This window comes from Ochotona princeps, chromosome 10 (assembly GCF_030435755.1).
Source record: "Ochotona princeps isolate mOchPri1 chromosome 10, mOchPri1.hap1, whole genome shotgun sequence".
Taxonomy (NCBI): Eukaryota; Metazoa; Chordata; class Mammalia; order Lagomorpha; family Ochotonidae; genus Ochotona; species Ochotona princeps.
The window spans coordinates 43,727,138-43,747,985 of NC_080841.1; the positions used below are offsets into that span (position 1 = coordinate 43,727,138).

Genomic DNA, 20,848 nt, shown 5'->3' on the forward strand with positions numbered 1-20,848 from the left:
TGTAGTCCAGCCTCCCGGTCCATCGCGCAAACCTTGGTCAGCGAGAACTGCATATCCCACAGTGCCCCGCGCCGCGCCAGACGGGAGGGGCAGGGAACGGGGGCGGGACGACCGGGCCTTGGGGAGGCGGCAACGACGCCTGCGCAGTGAGACCGGGATGGCGCATTTTCTTGCACCGAGTAATGCGGCGTCGCTGGCTGCTGAGGAGGGCGGAGAGTTCGGTGGTGAAGTAGGGGGAGGGATTCATGTAGGCGTCAGGAGGAGCCTCGCTCTCAGCGGCAGAGTGGGAAGTTGATGTTGGGTGTTGCTACTCCTCGGACCGGCGGCGTGTAAGTCGTGATCTCACCGTTGAACCGAGAGCGGCAGCAGTGGTGGCTGGGGGTGGGGGGACCCGGATGGGCAGGAGGGCGGGGGAGGCTGAGAGGGGGAAAGAGAAAGGAAGGAGAGGACCCGGATGCTGAACCGGATTGTGTATGGCTTTTCCATCCCCTCTCGGGAGACCGGGGAGAGAAGAGCAGGAAGAGGCGACCCCGGAGGGCGGAAGAGGGCATGCGGACCAGCCTAGCCGACTCGCTGCCTGAGTGTCTTCCCTCAGATCCACCCTCGCCTTCCCTCTGCACCTCGCTTGTGTGTCTGTTTAGCAACTCTGAAACTAGACCCTACCCTTAAAAAAAAAAAAAGTATACTGCGTGGAATTTTTATTTCCGGAATGCGAGTTGGGGTTGTGATTCAAACTCTGACACACGGGACAGGCACGTGGCATCCAAGTCCCTCACGTGTGCTCTCGGCGCTTTAGCTGGCATTGACCCTTGTTTGAGAACCTGAGAGAGACAGAGAAATTGCAGTGGAACCACAGAGGAGTGGCAGCTGGTGTGAAAGGTGACAGGAGTTTGGCTTAGGCAGGGAAGAGCTGAAGGGGTCGGGAGTGCGAACCGTGCTGCAGACAGAGCTGGAAAGTCAGCTGTCAGGAGTTGCAGGGTGAGGAAGTGAAGGCTAAGCCGCGGGGAGTGCTGCTCAGTTTCAGCACGTTTTCTGGTGTTCTTGCTGGAGTCGTAAGAGCAGAGATCTATCTTCTTCCCAAGGTCCTCAGCGAGGAGAGAGAGGGGACTGTGTTTGAACTGGAAGGCTGCACCGGTTGTGCTTGCACCTGGTGTGAGTGCAGGGGTGTGTGTGTAAAGGCTTGTCTACGTATGTGTTAATTTGAAAGAGGAGGCAGGATAAAAAAAAAAAAAAAAAAAAGTAGAGACCCTCCTCTGCAGGCTCACCACCCAGATGCGCAGGACAGCCAGAGCCAGGCCAGGCCAGTGCCCCCAGAACACCGCCCCGCTCTACCAGATAGGTGGCAGGCACCCAGGATGGGTGGGGTCACCTGTTGCTTCGCAGGCACAGGAGCAGGCAGTGCAGCTGAAAGCTGAGGAGCCTGAACCTGCCCAGGTATTCCATATGCTGCAGCCAAGATGAACCCCGGAAACTTGCCATAGAAGACTGCTGAAGTAGCCGAGGAGATGGCAATCAGCGAGGAATTTTCATGAAAAAGCAGAAGGTTAGGACAGAAGCAGGAAAGAATTCCACCGAAGCTTAGTGGGATTCATTTATGTAAAGCAAAAAGACTATGGATCAGCGAAAACACTGTTTTAGGGCCTGTCAGGGCGCTTGCTTAGCTTCATCAGGCTGTTCCACTGCAACTGTACTTCATTTGTCCTTTCCCCAAATAACCCCAACACCCAGATCAGGGGCGAGGCTGGGAGTGGCAAGGACCCCGCTGCTAGGGCCATCACCTACTGCCTTCCAGTGTGCACATTGGCAGGAATCTGGACTCCAAAGTGGAGTCAGAGCTCAAACTCAGAAGCATGCTAATATGGGATGCAAGTATCCCAGCTGACACTTCACCTCTGGGCCACACACCTGCCCAGGAGCTCCTGGACTCTTAAGAAAAATGAGACTGATTGGTCTTCAGTTCCTGGAAAAATTGAGGTTCCTGTTTCGTCACCACTGACAGTGTTTGTGTATAAACATCTTGTGGGAAAGGACCATTGACTTGTTGAGTGAATATTCTCAAATTTTTCTGAGAGAACAAAGGAAGGAGTACATGTTTTAAATCTGTACATATTATTTTGAGAAATACTGTCAGCCTGTAACAATTCTAAAAAAGGTTAGCACTAACTTCTGTGCAATACATCTGTTTAGTAACCCAGAACTAAAAGATTTATTTATTTATTGAAGATTGATTTATTTATTTGAAAGAGTTGCAGAGAGAAGGAGAGACAGAGTTGTTCCATCTGCTTCACTCCTCAAATGGCTGCAGTGACAGACTGGGCCAGGCCAAAACCAGGAGCGAGGAGCTTCCTCTGGCTGTGCCATGTGAGTGTAGGGTCCTTGGACTGTCTTCAGTTGCTTTTCCAAGTGCATTCTCAGGGAGTTGTGGAACTCAAAACAGTTCCCAGGCCCAGGTTACTTTGTCCTCAGGGTTAGAAAAAAGAAGATTCAAAACAGTAAGAATAAAGATTGAGTTTATAGAGTTTTATTGAACAGTACTAAAGAGGCTTTTTCAAAGCATCTCTTACATGTGCATCCTTCTGTGTTTAAGTCAGTATGCTTTTCTACTTAACTAGGTTAGGAGGAAAATGTGATTTTTTTTTTCACAGCCTCTAAAACATATTTGACTTAACTTAAAAATCACAAGGCTGGTGTATGGCATGTGGGTTAAACTGCTTCCTTCAAAGCTGGCATCCTTTATCAGCACAGGTTTGAGTCCCTGCTGCTGCACATCTGATCCAGTTTCCTCATCAGCAAAGGAAACAGTAAAGATGGCTCTGATACCCCTATACCCTGCATCCATTATATGAGTGCTTGAGTCAGGTCCCAGCTATGTTCCTGACTTGCAGTTTCCTTCTAATGTGTACCATAGGAGGCAGCAGGCTGCAGAGGAACACTCAAATGTAGGAGACTCAAATTGAATTCTAAGCATCCATTCTCAGCCTAGCCCAACACGAGCTGTTGGAATGAGAAGCAGCTGATAGGAGCTGTGTGTAATTTTGTGTTGTATCTGTGCTGAATCCAGAAAGGTTTGTTAGAAGAGGGCTCCTGATCCTAGAAAGCAGTTCACAGTCCCTAGAGGCAAGAGACAAAAGTACTGAACCTCAAATCGCTGGACCAAAGATGTGAGAAGCCGGTATTGTGATGCAATGAGTTAAACCTGCATCACAAAGACTGGCGTCCTAACAAGAGGTGCTTTGAATCCCAGTTGGCCCTCTTAACAGTTCTCTCTCTCCATGTCTTCACCCTATCTGTTGCTCTGCATTTCAAACAAGCAAGAGTTGAAGAAAACAAGATGCTGGCCCAGCACTATAGCATAGTGGCTGAAGTCCTCGCCTTGCATGCGCCAGTATCCCATATGGGCACTGGTTCATATCCTGCCTGCTCCACTTCCCATCCAGCTCCATGCTTGTGGCCTAGGAAAGTAGTCGAGGACGGCCCAAAATGTTTGGGAACCTGCACTTGCATGGGAGATCCAGAAGCCCCTGGCTCCTGGCTTTGGATCAGCTTTGCATTGGCTCAGCTCCAGCCATTGCAGCCATTTGAGGAATGAATGAGCAGGCATAAGATATTTCTTTCTCTCCTTCTCTATAAATCTGACTTTCCAATAAAAATAACCTTAAAAAGATTAAGATGCTTAATATGAGGGTCTTCCCAAAAGTTCATCAGTATATGCATGAATTTAAAGTTCTTGCACCAAGATTCATATTTTTGCTGTTACTCTCCGTGAACTTTTTGATATTTTAATAAATTACTTGGAATGGTGAGACTGGCAGCAATTCAAAACTGTTAAACTATCAAAACCACTTGAGCAAGACCCTTGGAGCATGCCCACATCGGGGACCTGGGATGAGTGGGAGACTGGGTGGAGCTTAACCCTTTACCTCCCCATTTACCCCAGATATAGGAAAAAGAGGAGAATGTGGAAATAATAGTCTTACCCGCTTTCCTGTAGCCCTTGAACATTTGTGCCCTAATTAACCATGTAAAGATTGTCGAAAACCAAAAAAAAAAAAAAAGAAAAAATTAATAAATACAATTACGCTTAAGTTAATGCATGTCTTAAGCCAGATTTTCTGAAATAAAGTGAGAAAAATGCCAGAGTAATGAATTATCTTTAAACTTTATATAGAACATACCATCCAAATGTTGATAGGAAGATATTTTGACTAATTTTTGTAATGAATTATAGAACAATTTATTAAAAAAATTTCTTTGAATGATACAATTAGAGTGAGAAAGAGAGATCTTCTAATCACTGATTGAGTCCCCACATGGCTACAACAGCCTGAGCTGGGCCAGTGCAGAGCCAGGAACACTCTAACAGGCCCAGGTGTCTGTGCCTCTGCTGCTGCTGTGAGAGACCCGGTTGAAGGTCCTGGCTCCTGACTTCAGCCTGGCCCAGCACTGGCTGCCGTGACATGGCCACTGGGGGAGTGAAGCAGCAGACAGAAGATGTCTGCTGTCCCTGCTCTCTCTGTCCCTCTCTCTGCCTATAACTGTTTCAAAATAAATAAGTAAATATTTCAATAGAAATAAATGAAGTATATGATTCATTTGTTTACAGGGATCTGCAACCATTGCCCCAATCTAATTTTACAACATTTGATCCCCACAAACAAAAGGAAACCCCATACTTGGTAATGACTAGTGCTTGTCCCCTGCCCATCCATGCCAGCTAGTCTACTTTATTGTAAGTATTACATAAAAATAAAATCATTTGGGTTTTGTAAATTATGTCTTTCATATGTTAATTTTCTCTGGAAGCCAAACCCAAAATCTACCTTTCAAAAATGCCTTGAGGTACTCATTTCTTTGCAATTCGATGTGCAAATTTGGTTTATGAAATCATCTTTATGTTCTTCTTGACAGATAAGACAATGGAAAAGACTCAAGAGACAGTCCAAAGAATTCTTCTAGAACCCTATAAGTATTTGCTTCAGTTACCAGGTAACAGTTTAGCTATGGTCATTTAGGGTAATAATTTCCTGCAGTGGTGGTCATTTACATGTGACTAAACAGAGTTGCCAACTCTTGCTGTTTTCTATTTAAGATAATGTATATGAGAAAAATGCTGAATAAAGATTTATAATTTCTCCTTTTTTAATGAGTCAGTGAATTTAATGAGGAACAAAGTGTTTTGAAGAGATGAAACTAAATAAAAAAAAATCCATGAGAGTTTCCACTTATCTTTGTTGATGAGATATGTCTTCTGTAGGCAACAAATTAATGGGTTTTGTTTTTTCAATCCAGTCTGCTAATCTATGACATCTGATTGGTGGGTTTAAGCTATTTGCATTCAGGGTTAATATGAATGAGTGGTAATTTGGTCCTGTCATTTTAGCAGTGGGTTGTTCATTGATTTAGTCTTCTGTTATTTTACTGGGATGTTCTTCACATTTGCTTTTGGCTTTGATGGGTGCTATTCCTCTTCTCTGTTAAGAGAACATCTTTAAGTATCCTTTATAGGGCAGGTTTGAAGGAGGCATATTCCTTTTATTTTAAATTTTTATTTGAAATTTTGAATTTTATCGTACAATTCTATATAGTCTGGAATACCCCTCCAACCACCCCCCGGACTGATTTTTCCCATATTATCACAACAGTACATTCCTTCATAAGGAGTTACAATTCCATTAGTCTGCTATTTAAGTGTGCCCCAGCATTGCTGGTACAGACAATGTCAGACAGTCCGTCATCCCATGGTCTAGATATGTCCAGCACTTTCATTGGAAGTCCATCTTTTGGAAGTATGCAAGTTGCATTGTGTCTCACATCTGGATATGGTAGTCTCCATTACCCCATCACTATACATTTCAATATGCGTATGGTACCCTTATATTAGAATATATGGTGTTTGTCTTTTTCTGATCGACTTATTTTACTGAACATAATGGTCTCTAGTTGGGACCATCTGGTTGCAAATGGTGTAATTTCATTCTTTTTAGTGGCTGAATGATATTTCAGGGAGTAGATGTACCACAGTTTCTTTACTACTACTCTTTGGATTGGCATCTAGATTGTTTCTATGTCTTTGCTATTGTAGATTGTGCTGTTGTAAATATAGGATTACAGATCCCTTTCTCATGCAGTTTTAATTTCTTTTGGGTATATTCCTAGGAGCAGTTTAGCTGGGTCTATAGCAGGTTTATTTGCAATTCTCTAAGCACTCTCCATACTGATTTCCATCGTGGTTGTACTCGCCTGCACTCCCACCAGTAGTGAAGGACGGTACTTTTCTCACCACATCCACGCCAGCAGGTATTGTTAGTTGAGTTCTGAATGTAGGCCAGCCTCACTGGAGTTAGGTTGGACCTGAATGCAGGTAATTTTTGAACCATCCTTTTTAAAATTCAGTTATATAATGTACCTTAAAAAAAAAAGACTTGAAGCTGACTTTTGGCATAGAATTTAAGATGCCACTTAGGACCTCATTCACTTCCGTTGCAATACCTGGTATGAGTCCCGACTCCTCTTGCATCCAGCTTCCTGCTAATGTGCTCCCAGGAAGGCAGGAAATGGCTACTCCGATGCTAGTAGTGTCCCCTGTTACCCACTCAGGAGACCCAGATTTATTTCCTGGCTCCCAACTTTTACTTGGCCTAATACCAGCCATTCCAGGCATTTGGGGAGTGAACCAGTACATGGAAGATTTTTGTTCCTCTTCCTTTCAAATAAAATAAAAATAAATAAGTAGAAATTTTGAAACCAAAATATTTGACAGTTTAAATTAAAAAATAGTCAAAGCATTTTGTTACCTCATTGAAGGGCTTTTGTTTCATTTTTTGACTGTTTACAATGATTTATTTGAAAGGCAGACTGACAAACAAAAAGGGAGAGACAAAGGAGTCTTCACACAGCCAGAGCTGGTCCATGCCAAAGCCAAGAACCAGAAATTCCATCCAAGTCTCCCTGTCCAGGTAGTTGCTGCCACCCAGACACGTTAGCAGGAAACTGGATTGGAAGTGGGGAGTGACTAGGATTTGCACCAGTGTCCCAAGCAGTGATTTAACTGGCTGAGCCACAGTAGCTGCCTCTTCATTGGGTATTTTGTTGCTCGTGGATGCCTCACATTCAAAGTCTCCACTGTTTAAGGATATGTATAATTTATGCAGATGTATTTAACAATGAAAAGCTTTACTTTATTACAGTATTTACAATGTAGCTCACAATATACCCGTGAAAGGATATGTCACATGGGACACAGCTTTCTGTCTTAAAAATTGCCTACTCATGTATATGTATATGTTGCATTTTGCTTTTTTGAAAAAGATTGTATTTACTTTATTTCTAAGTGTGGAATGACACAAAAAGAGATATCTTCCATCTGCTGGTTTACTGCATAAATACCAGCAACAGCCATGGCTGGGCCAAGCCAAAGACAGGAGCCAGAAACTCCATTGAAGTACCCCACATGGTACAGTCACAGCTTACATTGAAGAAACTGCTTAGACACCCACATCAGAGTGCCCAGGTTTAGGAGCTGGCTTTGTGGCACAGCAGCTAAGTGCCACTTGCAAAGCTGCCATCCCATTTCAGAGCGCCACAATACTGGCAAATTAAGCAATTTATTATGCTGTTTTATAGATAATATTCAATAGAAAAAGGTGAGTGCACATCAATTCTCTGTGTTCTTCATCTTCAGAACTTTTCTTATTGGTATGCACTACTTTCCAAGAGTTGAACATGTTAGGTGTAGCCCATACTGACCATAAGCTGGAAAGGAGAGTAGATGTGTAAACTATGTAATTGCTACCCTGGCCACATAACTTAAAAATTAGTAGGCAGAAAATGCTACTTCTAGACCTGTCAGAGACACTCTTTTTCAGACTTTCTGCAGAAAAAAAAATCTTGTCCCAGTTGCCTTTATGATAGGAGTATGTATATTCGTTTGTTTAGATGACTAATACAGAGAAAACAGGACTTGGAACATTATGCTTGTGTTTACTGAAACATAGCTTTTTATATAACCATTTTCCTGAAATTGGGATATTGTTGTAGATTCATTTAGCAGGAAGCTCAGAGATGGTTTTTGCTAAATGAACTATGTTTTACTTGTCTGTCATTCTTTTATACTTGGGCTGAAATTAATTCCAGTGGTAACTCCCCACCCAAAGACTTCTTGAGCTTTGCACATAAGCAAAAGTGGATATTGAAAATGTACCTTAGTCAAAACAAAGAGATTAACTTTTGACTGAATTTGAAATATTAAAAGGGAATCTTCATAATTGGATATTTGGCATAGTAGTTAAGATACAACTTAACGATGCCCACATCTTAAATTGAGCACCTGATCCAAGTCCCAGCTCCTCTGACTTCCAGTCTAGCTAATTGTGTATCCCAGGAAGCAGCACGTGATGAATCAAACCCTTGGGTTCCTGCTACCCACATGGTAAGACAGAGATTGAGTCCCAGGCTTCTGTTTTTGGCCTGGCCCAGCTCTGACTTTTTCAGGCATTTGATAAGTGAAACTATGGACAAAAGATCTCTCTCTCTTTTTCTCGCTTTATGCCGTGTGTGTGTGTTTCATTTTGTCTTTCAAATAAAATAAAAATAAATAATTTTTTAGAGAATTATTTTCAAGGTGTGTGGTGCTGTCATTTAATGGAACATAACAGAGCTCCCCACCTCTAAATCTTTAATTTAAAGGTAGATATTTTTATAAAGATAATTTTATGAAGTAATCCAGTAGCAAAGTATATTTCATTAAATTCTATAAGATTGACAGTGCCAATTAACTATCATTAACCCCCAGTTGTGGGCAGCTGCCTAGGTTGCCATGTGCCTAGGTAACTAATAGCTGAAGGGCATTCTGGGCCTGGTGAATGCCAAATTTGTTCGAACTATGCCAGTATGTCAGCATAATTGCCTTTTTTTTCTTTTTTAAGATCTGTGGGGAAAGTAGGTACACTAGGCTTAGACGTGCCAGGGTGGAGGTTGCTGCAGATTGCCCAGGGAACGGGAGTCTGGGAACATATTGGAGTGGAAATGGCTGAGGGCATGTTTGACAGGGCAGGAATGACTTCTGGGGTCTTCCACGGACCAGGCTACTGCACCCACAGGTAGGCAAGAGAGCTGAGATGGAATGGTTTAGAAGTGGGAAAACAGGGTTTGTCTGTCTGGGTCAGGCTAAGGCACCTGCCCACATGGGAGACCTGAGCTAGGCTAAATAATATATCACCTGCTATCTGTTGTTGCACACAAAGGCAGAGGCTGGTAGGGGGAAGGCCTCACTAGGCTAGGCCACTGCACCCACCCACAAGTGTCAGCAGAAGGTGGGCCACACCAGGCTGGGCCACAGGACCCACCAGAACATGAGAGAACTTGATCTGGGGATAGATTCTATAGGAGACTTGTGGGTTCACCTCTTGTACTGCAGCACCCAATGATGTGTATAGAAAGTGGGGGTGGTAATGGGCCAAACCAGGCCGGACCACAGAACTCATTTGACAGGAACCAACCTGATACTAACTGGAGCTCGGGCTAGGAGATGGCTTGATGGGGCCAGGCTATAGCACCACGTGCACATGCAAAGACTGGATTAAAGGCAGACAATGCCAACCAGGGCTGTGGCACCTGCCGGCATGTGTGACATCCAGGGCTGGGAGTGGGCCTACTAGAGGAACTTTGGGGAACTCCTCTGCTAGGCCTCAGTTCCCACTGGAGAGTGAAAGAACCAGGGTTGGGGGCAGGCTGGTCCAGGCCAGGTTGCAGCATTGGACAGCATCTGTGTAGGCCAGACTGGGCCAAGCCTTGGCATCCATGATAGCCAGGACAGGATGTGGGCAGTGCCCCTCTGGGCTAGGCTGCAACACCCCCAGTGAGAGCTGAGACTATAGGTAGGCCATGCCAGGCTGGGCTGAAGTACCCACCAGCATGGACAAGACCCAAGGCTGGGAACAGGCCTGGTAGGGAACTCTGGACTCTCCTTCTGGGCTACAGCTCCCACTGGTAAGCACAAGAGCTGGGAGAACTCCCCTAGTAAGCCACAGCTCCTGCTGGTGAGCGCAAGAGCCAGAGCTTGGGGCAGTTCAGACCACTCTGGGCTGCAGAACCCAATGGCATACAAACGAGCTGGGTCTAGGGATGGGCCAGGCAGGGTGAGTGCACTGCACACATTGACATGAGTGAGAGCCAAGATGGGGTGCAGACCAGCCAGGTTGGACAGCAATACCTACCAACCAGTTCATATGAGAAGTGGAGTTTGGAGTGGGCTAGTCTGCTGCACTCACTAGCTAGAGCTGGCCTAGGGGCATCCTGGACTGAGCATTCTTAAGACCTAAAGCTGGGAACAGGCCTAGTAGGGGAACCTCCAGGACTCCCCTGCTAGACCTCTGTTTTCCATGGGTAAGAGTGAGAACTGGTACTGGGGGCAGACCAGGCTGGACAAGGCAATAGCACCTGTTAGCATACCAGAGGACTGGATCTGGGTGGGGTGACAGAACTAAGACAGTGCTCATGGGTATGGACAAGAGCTGGATTGGATTCCAGCTGGACCAGGCTAGGCCACAGCAGAGGCCAGCATGTACAAAAATCAGGATTGGGGGCAGGCTTGGTGCCTGACTAACCTTGGCATCCACTGTTGTGTGTAAGAACTGGTTCTGTGGCAGTCTGGCTGGGCTGGGCCACAGCACTTATGGGTTTATGTGAGATACAGAGCTGAGACGAAACTGACCAGGTTGCTTGCATCCACCAATATATACATCGGCTGGTGCAGATAGCAGACCAAATCTGACCCTGCACTGACTGGGAGAAGTCTGATGTCACCCCAGGCAAGGTTTCCTGGGAGACTCCCCAAATAGACCGCTGGACTCAGACCCTAGCCACAGGGAAATCACAAGATCGATGGTCTAACCTTGGAGTGCATGTATGAGGACTGAGCCTCTTCAGATACTGATGCCTGTGCAGTGGACAGCATGCCCATATGCACACAAGGACCATGACAGCTAGTTCATCTATACCAGCAAAGGACATCGAGTGCCTCATCAGAGGATAGAAAGCAGAACAGGTTGAACCATTCTCCTTGGCCAAGCTTTGCAACATGTTCTTGGGCCTGGGGATGCACTAAAGTGGGCCTGGGCAGCCAATAGACCTTGGAAAGATTTTCTCCTTGCTGAAGCAACAAAACAATTTTTTAGTACTATCAAAACCACTCAAGTAACACTCTCAGAACATTCTTCCCCACATCAACGTCTCTAAGGCATCATCAGGTGACTGGCCCCAACCCCCAGGTGCTAATGTAGTTTGACAACGAGGAGCAGCAGCCCCCTCCTCCTTTCCTGCAGACACAGGAGGAAAAAAAACTTTTGTCCTACCCACCTTCCTGCATACCTGACCCTCCCTACCCTAATCAGAGGCCCACATAAGCACGTGCATCCCTCTCAACTGTGTAGACAATATTAAAAAGAAAATACAAAAAAAAATTTTTTAAATAGCCAAACTGCCTTTTTTTTTTTTTAAAGATTTATTTATATGAAAGGTCTATACCGGGAGGAGGGACAGAAAGCTCTCCCAATGGCTGATTCACTTCCCAGTGGCTGCATCAGCCAAAGCAGAGCTGATCAGAAGCCGGGAGCTTCTGGGTCTCCCATAGTGGTGCAGTTGCCCAAGACTTTGGGTCATCCTCCACTGCTTTCCCAGATCATAAGCAGCTAGATTGGAAGTAGAGCAGCCAGGCCACAAAATGGCACCCATTTGTGATACTGGATCTCGTAGGTGGAGGATTAACTTGTTGAGCCAGAGCACTGGCTCCTGCCTTCCTTTTCAAAAAGAATGAAACAAACTAGTTCCTAAAAAGCCAATTTCATTCCGTAATCGTTGATATAAGATGAAAAGATTTGGAGACCAATGTTGTGGTGTAGTGCATAATGCTGCCACTTAAGATACCAGCATCCCATATGGGTCCCTGTTCAAGTCCCAGCTGCTCCACTTCTGTTGTGATCCAGTGCCCAGGAGTGCAGTGGAAGAAGGGCCCTGCACCCATGTAGGAGACCCAGATCTTCTGGCTTTAGTCTGGCCCAGGCCTGGACATTGCAGCCATCTGGAGAGTGATTCAGCAGATGAAAGATTTCTGTGTGTCTATATATGTCTGTCTATCTTCTGCTCTTTGTAACTCTGTCTTCCAAGTAAGTAAATCCTTAAAAAAGAAAATGCAAGAAAGGAGTGAGCCAGGAGGTGACTAAAGTGTATTGTGTGTGTATTTGGTAGGGAGTGGGTATTCTCAGTGGAAGGTAAGCTTTGCAATAGGTAATGGATTCCTGAGGCTGAATAAGTCAAGTCTGATCATTTTTCAAGGAAGTTACTGCATGTGTTTCTTGTGATTAAAAAACCCACCATCGAGGGTTTGGGGAGGGGTGGGAGAACCCAAGTATCTATGTAACTGTGTCACATAATACAATGTAATTAATGAAGTTAAATAATTAATAATTAAATAAAAAAAAACACACAAAAAAAACCCCACCATCAAATTTTATTTTTTAATTTCAGGTAAACAAGTGAGAACCAAACTGTCACAAGCATTTAATCATTGGCTGAAAGTTCCAGAAGACAAACTACAGGTATTTAGGCAATTTTAATCTCATTGTTACCCTTAATAATACTCTTAAGCACTTGACCTAACTTAATGCTCATGCAATGTATTATTTCATGTTGGAGTTGCTAAATAATTATTAGCTTTAAAAACTTTTTTTTAAAGATTTATTTATTTTTATTACAAAGTCAGATATACAGAGAGGAGAGACAGAGAGGAAGATCCTCTGTCCGATGATTCACTCCCCAAGTGACCGCAACGGCCGGTGCTGTGCCGATCCAAGGCCAGGAGCCAGGAACCTCTTCCAGGTCTCCCACGCGGGTGCAGGGTCCCAAAGCCTTGGGCCGTCCTCGACTGCTTTCCCAGGCCACAAGCAGGGAGCTGGATGAGAAGTGGAGCCTCCAGGATCAGAACCAGCGCCCACATAGGATCCTGGCACGTTCAAGGCGAGGACTTTAGCCGCTAGGCCATGCCGCTGGGCCCAGCTTTAAAAACTTAAAAGACTTTCATTATCTGCTAACATAGGTGTAAACTGTTCTGAGTAGTTCAAATAAAGAGGAATTTTCCATTATTTTTTATTAGATTATCATCGAAGTGACAGAAATGTTACATAATGCCAGTTTGCTCATCGATGATATCGAAGACAACTCAAAACTCCGACGTGGCTTCCCAGTGGCACACAGCATCTATGGAATTCCATCTGTCATCAATTCTGCCAATTACGTGTATTTCCTTGGCTTAGAGAAAGTCTTAACCCTTGATCACCCTGATGCAGTGACACTTTTTACCCGCCAGCTCTTGGAACTCCATCAGGGACAAGGCCTAGATATTTACTGGAGGGATAATTACACATGTCCCACAGAAGAAGAATATAGAGCTATGGTACTGCAGAAGACAGGTGGCCTGTTTGGATTGGCCGTGGGTCTCATGCAGTTGTTCTCTGATTACAAAGAAGATTTAAAGCCGCTGCTGAATACACTTGGACTCTTTTTCCAGATTAGAGATGATTATGCTAATCTACGCTCCAAAGAATATAGTGAAAACAAAAGTTTTTGTGAAGATCTAACAGAGGGAAAGTTCTCATTCCCGACTATTCATGCTATTTGGTCAAGGCCTGAGAGCACCCAGGTGCAGAATATCCTGCGCCAGAGAACAGAAAACATAGATATTAAAAAATACTGTGTGCATTATCTTGAGGATGTAGGTTCATTTGAATACACGCGGAATACTCTCAAAGAGCTTGAATCTAAAGCCTACCAACAGATCGATGCCTGTGGTGGGAACCCTGAGCTTGTAGCTCTAGTACAGCACCTAAGCAAGATGTACAAAGAAGAAAATGAATAAACCATTCTTGATGGGATCTGATAGCTGATTTTAGTTAGTTTTTAAATTTTTTCTTTCAGCCTTATCACCCTTTTACAAATTCAGACCAAGCTATTAATTTCCCAAAGCAAGAAAATAGGGATAATATGAGTGAAATTTTCAATTTCAACCCCACTGTACATACATAATCACAATACAAAATTGAAAGAATCCAGAGCCATATTTGTGTAGGTCTCATTTGAGTTGCCGTGACAGGACATTGTGACCATTTCTGCTCTGCTACCATAAGTGTCTGCTTACTCTGTTGATAAAAGAAAAAAAATAAGACCTCAGTTTCCAGGAATTTTGATACAGGCAATTCTTAGCTGTACTGTATGGACAGTTCCCAGTTCCTCTGCTCCAGCTCCAAGCCTGTGACTACTTGGAACTGGTTTATTAAGGCTACAGCCCAGACCATAAACCCCTTTTTTTCACCTAAATGCTGCTAAGAATATTTCAGTATCCTTCCTAGAAGCTGTCTTCTATGAAAACGCTGATAGTGATTAAACAGTAAGTACCCTGGTTCTTTCTCTTCCCTTCTTTCTATCTTCCTCTTCTCACCTCCAAAGTCTGCTAGTAAATCAAGGTGTCTTCAGTTTGTGTAATTTACTCACTCATTCTCCCCTCCCCCTCACCTTATAATGTAATTTGTGTGTTCCAAACCCATTGATTAGTAATTGGGAGCATCATTCTCTTCTGTTGGGAAGGAAATAATGTGTGGAATAAGACTTTTAGAAGAAAGCCTTTGAAAAACCCCATCACTGGGAGTGAGAATCTTTGAGGGTTAGTTTGCTTTCCTCCAGTAGAAGGCCAGGACAAGTACCCCTTGACTTCCCACACATTGCTGCCGACTTTGAATTGAAAGGAAACAGGCATCTAATTTCCTTGATGAAATGAAGTGGAAGTGTTGCCTACCTGAAAGATAGCCAGTGGCTACCCCATCCAGCATTCACTGGCTTCTTAGTGCCTTAATCCTGCTGTCCCATCTGTGTAATTTCCAAATACAAGCCACTCAGAGCAGTCTGGGGCATTAAGAGGAAGAGAAAAAAGGAACCAAATTCTAGTATCAGGTACCCTGACATCCCAAAATGAAAGTTTGTTTTCCTTAGAAATGCTGTATTTTGCTCTGTTGATTCTGCAGATGTGATCTGGGGGTAAGTCATATACTTGTTTGAGAAATTGTTATGTAAGAAGCATTCAGCCTAAATCTTTCTGAAAAGTTGAATGTTCTCTTTACTAATTTTTGGAATAACTGTAGTCATCTATTTCCACAGTAATAAGGAAACTTTTTGAAAACATGGGCATTCGTACCGATTGTAATAATTTGTGCTTCCTATTTATGAGCTCATGCTATTAAAACATTTTTAAATCTGAAAAGAAATTACATGTGATTAAAAATAAAGAATACTTAAGTAGATTTATTCCTTGTCTGATCACATCAATTTTGGCCTGGTGCTCGTGACTTTTTTTTTGGCATCCTAACAAATGATAAATAAAGAATAATCGAAATTCCTTTATTTCACTTGATGTGGTTACAGCTGTTAATACATAAGAAAATTAGAGTAATGAATAGTTTAAATCTGATAAAGTGAATGAAACCTCATGTGCTTAATACTAAGCAGATGGCAAATGAGGTTTGTTTTTTTCTTTACATAAAGGAAGATCTTGTGATGACCCAAGTAAACTTGGATTTTGCCCTTTAGAAGGCAGTGTGATTTTTAACTATTTTAAAAGTATGTACGGGCCCAGCACAGTAGCCTAGTAGCTGAAGTCCTCACCTTGCATGCATCAGGATCCCAGATGGGCACTCGTTTGTATCCTGGCTGCTCTACTTCCCTTACAGCTCCCTGGTGGTGGAATGGGAAAGCAGGCGAAGATGGCCCAAAGCCTTGAGACCCTGCACTCATGTGGGAGACCCGGAAGAAGCTCCTGGCTCCTGGCTCTGGATTGGCTCAGCTCCGGCTGTTGCAGTCACTTGAAGAATGAACCAGCAGATGGAAGATTCTTTCTCTTTCCTCTCTGTAAATCTGACTTTCCAATAAAAAGTAAATAAGTAAAAATAAAAGTATGTTCTAAACTGTGAGGTTTTGAAATGCAAACGGATTTTATGTTCCCAAATATAAAGACTAAGGGTAGGTCAGTTATGTTGCCATAAGTCACTGACATAAGCGAGATGTAGAATCCCTCACACCTCCAGTCCGCTTTTCTATTTTACTGCCTTCTCTGCCTAATCTGTGCCCTGCATCATCCCCATCTGGGAGGGCGATGAGAATTATTCACAGATCACTTTCCTGCTTACTGGGGCGCCCTTAGCAGTTCCTGGTCTGAATGAATGCAGCCACTGCATTCTTTGGTCTTGTTGCCAGATATGCCTGGGAAACATTTTCTGAATTGCTGTTGTAGCTATTACAAGGTAACATTTCAGGAGCCCCAATAACTTGTGTTTTGCATCTAGTGCAGATTTCAAATTTATCCATCTTCACTTCTGGTGCTGTTGCTTTTCCACAAGTGTAATCTTTTTCTCTTCAAGTGTAATCTCTAATAACTCCTCCCCTCTCTGTCAGGTCTGTCTTCATTTAGTCTGTGGTTTTTTTTTTTTTTTTTTTTTTTGGAAGATTTATTTTATTACAAAGTCAGATATACAGAGAGAAGGAGAGACAGGGAGGAAGATCTTCCATCCAATGATTCACTCCCCAAGTGAGCCGCAATGGCCGATACGTGCCAAACCGATGCCGGGAACCAGGAACCTCCTCTGGGTCTCCCACGCGGGTGCAGGGTCCCAAAGCTTTGGGCCGTCCTCCACTGCTTTCCCAGGCCACAAGCAGGGAGCTGGATGGGAAGTGGAGCTGCCGGTATTAGAACCGGCGCCCATATGGGATCCCGGCGCGTTCAAGGCGAGGACTTTAGCCGCTAGGCCATGCCGCCAGGCTCGTAGTCTGTGGTTTCTATCAAAAGAAATTTATCCTCAGCCCAAGGCTGAAGGAATGCTGATGTTCTTGATTCTGTCCCCATCTCCTGAGGCCCTTGTCTCATTTCATCTTTATCCTCAAGATCTATCCATTGCTTCTTTCAAATAAATGTACTAAAGGGAAAGGAGTGTACATTTACCGAGTACTTGTCAGGCACCAGGTATCTGATGTTTTCTTCAAGCATTTAACTGAGCAAGTCATAGCGCTGGGCTGTTCTGTAACATCCATTCTTTATGTACATCTAAATGCTTTTAAAAGTTTGGAAAACATTTTCATTTCAATAAGGTTCCTTCCTGTAACATCACTCCAATCTGTCCTTGTCACAATGATGCTATAATGGCTGGTATTTGGGGTTTGAAAAAACAGAAAAGGGCCCGACGGCGTGGCTCAGCGGCTAAAGTCCTCGCCTTGAACGCCCCGGGATCCCATATGGGCGCCGGTTCTAATCCCGGCAGCTCCACTTCCCATCCAGCTCTCTGCCTGTGGCCTGGGAAAGCAGGAGAGGACGGCCCAGTGCATTGGGACCCTGCGCCCGCGTGGGAGACCCAGAGGAGGTTCCAGGTTCCCGGCTTCGGAGGCTTCAGATCAGCGCGCACCGACCCATTGCGGCTCACTTGGGGAGTGAATCATCGGACGGAAGATCTTTCTTTCTGTCTCTTCTCTTCTTTGTATATCTGACTTTGTAATAAACTGAATAAATCTTTAAAAAAAAAAAAAGAAAGAAAGAAAAGTGAAAGATGGAAATTAAAAAAAAAAGAAAAAAAAGAAAAAACAGAAAAAAGCTCATGATAAAAACCCAACAATAAATTGAATACAGATTTAATGCAATTGGCATTTGGCTCCTCAAGCCCCTACCACTCCATCCAAGCTAACTTAACTACAGACTTGCTCTGTTTCAATCTTGTAATATTTATGTTATTGAAGACATTACCGTATTATAGCATAGTGTTACTGTATTTTGAATTGGCTAACTAAAAATTAGCGGTTTGGTCTAGTAGGTTAAAAGTGCACATCTCGTTTTGGAGTAGCTGGGTTTGATGCCTGCCTCAGCTTCTCACTGCAGCTTCCTGTCAGAGACCCTGGGTGGCATCATTGGGAGATCAGGATTACATTGTTTCCTCTCCTTAATGTCGATGTCCTGTTTGAGCATTTTTGTAGTGAACCAGTGGAAGGAAGCTCACTCTGTCACTTTGCCTCTAAATGAATTTAAAATGTGCATTAAGGGGTAGACGTTGTGGCACAATGAGTTAAGCCTTGGCTCAGGGTGCCATCTCCCCATCAGAGCACACGTAAAAGTCCTGGCTCTGCTTCTGGTCTAACTTCCCACTGATGATCCTGGAAAGGCAGCCAACAATGTCCCAAGTGCTCAGCTCCGTGCCATCGCATGAGAAACCTGGTCCTCTCCTATCTCCTGGCTGTGATCCGGCCCAGCCCTGGGTATTGCTGGCAGATAGATATTGCTGGTATTGCTGCGGGGTATGAACTGGCAGATAGATGATCTCCCCCACTTTCACTGCCTTTCAAATAAAGATAAATATTTTTTAAATGTGCCACAAGCAATAATATTAGTCATATAAGCAGTATTACTCGTTCAAGATAATTGTTTAGAATGTTTCATGACCATTGACTGATGAGTATCCTGTCATAGACACCTGGAAAACATTTTACCTTGCCATGCACATTTTTTATAACACACTCTGCTTTGGGTGAATGATCAGCTTGTTATGTTTGAGTTATTTTTATCACTGGACGTGAAAAAATATACTTGAGGATGAGTTGCTATCATGAATAAGGGAAAATATTTTATTTCAGTGGATTCGACAATACTAATGGTAGACTGTAAAAGTAATTTATAAATCTTACCAAAACATGTAATAAAGATTGTAAAATGTGTACAGTTAGATATGTGAAGAGTAAAAAGGTTTTTTAAGACATTTCAATTTTACAAATTCTAACAGGATTCAATACTTCTTAAGAAAGAAAAGCCTATTTATTAAAGCTAATATTGTCAATCCTAAAGAAGCAGATTTCAAAACTAAGTTAATGAAAATTAATCATTAAGATTATTGAAAAAAGTTTGTATATCACTTGAACCAAAATAACAATTCAAAGATACTAGTAGATTTTCTAGAACATTTTGGGAAAATGTGTTTGTGGTTTGATAAAAGTGAAAGTTTGTTCAGTTTTTTGAATCCCAAAACTTCCCACTTGGCCAGTTAAGATTTAAAAAGCACTGGGACAATGCCATCGCTCAACAGACTAATCCTCTACCTGTAAGTGCTGACAACACATAGGAGAGCCGGTTCATGTCCCAACTGCTCCACTTCTCATCGAGCTCCCTGCTAATGGCCTGGGAAAGCAGTGGAGAATGGCCAATTGAGCCCCTGAACCTATGTGGGAGACCCAGAGGAGGCTCCTGGCTTCAGATCAGCTCAGCTCTGGCCATTGAAGCTATTTGGAAAGTGAGCCAGGTGCTGGAAGATCTTTCTTTCTCTTCTCTGTAAATCTACATTTCCAATATCAATAACAACTTTAAAAGCTCTGTAAATTGAAGAGGAAAAAAAACAAAGTCGGGGCCCCAGCGGCGTGGCCTAGCGGCTAAAGTCCTCGCCTTGAACACCCTGGGATCCCATATGGACGCCGGTTCTAATCCCGGCAGCTCCACTTCCAATCCAGCTCCCTGCTTGTGGCCTGGGAAGGCAGTCGAGGACGGCCCAGTGCATTGGGACCCTGCACCCGCGTGGGAGACCCGGAAGAGGTTCCTGGTTCCCGGCATCGGATTGGCGCGCACCGGCCCATTGCGGCTCACTTGGGGAGTGAAACATCGGATGGAAGATCTTCCTCTCTGTCTCTCCTCCTCTCTGTATATCCGGCTTTCCAATAATAATAAAAAAAATCTTTAAAAAAAAAAAGTCAAGCATTCAGTAAATGAAGTAGCACTGAGATAAAAACATGTGGTGTTTCAGTCTTAACAGGGATTAGGAAAACAATCACTGTAAATACTGATAGTTCAGAGGCAAGCCTTTAGCCTGGCAATTACCTGCATCTCATACCCAAGTGCCTGTGTTAAGCACTTCACTCTGACTTCTGACTCATGCTGACTGCTAGTGCAGCCTCAGAGGCAGAAGTGATAAGTGAGGTAACTGGGTTCCTACCACAATCCAAGCAGACCTGAGCCAAGCTCCGTTTGTGGAATGAACCAGTGGATCAAAGCAATCTTTCTTCCTGTCAAATGAATAAACAAAAATTGAAATGGGCTTTGGACCTAGTAGTCAAGATGTTGCTCGGGATGGCCACATCCAATACTGGAGGTCTAGGTTTGGGCCAGTTCTCCCAATTCCAGCTTCTTATTTACATACACCCTCAAAGCAGCAAGTGATAGGGCAGCCAGTAGAGTTCCTGCCATCCATGTGGGAGACCCAAACTGAGTTTGCAGTTATAACTTCAACTTGGTTCGACCTTGAAAACCCAGTGCAATATTTGGGCATTAGATGGGAGAGGTCCGTCTCCATCTATCTTTCTGCCTTTGCAGTAAAGTAAAAAATGGGAAATGTAGTTCAGAGAAAGTCAAAAATATTTAGCACCCCAAAAAATGTTATTAGTGTGGAAAGTAACTTTGAATGATCACAAATCACTACTATCATTCCGCAACAAGCCCAAAGTCACACTAGTGGTTTCCTCCTGTCTTGGAATTAATCACTGTGGTGAGGATGTTACCTGTCTTGTCTTCATGTATCTGCTTTCTTCCAGCCCTTGCTAACACAACTGCCTGGTTAGTTTTAACTATTTACATCTGTGTTATACTTCTGCTCAAAAGCCCATTCTTTACTGACAAAACCCCCCTCACAGTCAAAGCTCCTGCGGCTGCTAAACACTTTAACTTCATCTAACCCTGTCTGTTTATTCTTGCCTGTCGACACGATTTTCCCGTGTCCGTGCCAATTTTCATGAC

General features: G+C 43.7%; 1 protein-coding gene across 1 annotated transcript; it reads left to right on the top strand.

The window, feature by feature from the left end:
* Positions 1-148: 148 nt before the first annotated feature.
* GGPS1 (geranylgeranyl diphosphate synthase 1) lies at positions 149-14,231 on the top strand. Its single transcript, XM_004578524.3, has 4 exons — positions 149-329; positions 4,909-4,986; positions 12,523-12,593; positions 13,148-14,231. The coding sequence occupies exons 2-4, from the start codon at positions 4,917-4,919 to the stop codon at positions 13,907-13,909; spliced, it is 903 nt and encodes a 300-aa protein (XP_004578581.1). The 5' UTR covers positions 149-329; positions 4,909-4,916; the 3' UTR covers positions 13,910-14,231.
* Positions 14,232-20,848: the final 6,617 nt, after the last annotated feature.

Bases quoted from the DNA above. Each gene is read 5' to 3' on its own strand.
- GGPS1 (XM_004578524.3), top strand. From the start codon at position 4,917: ATGGAAAAGACTCAAGAGACAGTCCAAAGAATTCTTCTAGAACCCTAT. The intron at 4,987-12,522 runs GTAACAGTTTAG...TTTTAATTTCAG, and splicing joins GTATTTGCTTCAGTTACCAG to GTAAACAAGTGAGAACCAAA. The intron at 12,594-13,147 runs GTATTTAGGCAA...ATTTTTTATTAG, and splicing joins TTCCAGAAGACAAACTACAG to ATTATCATCGAAGTGACAGA.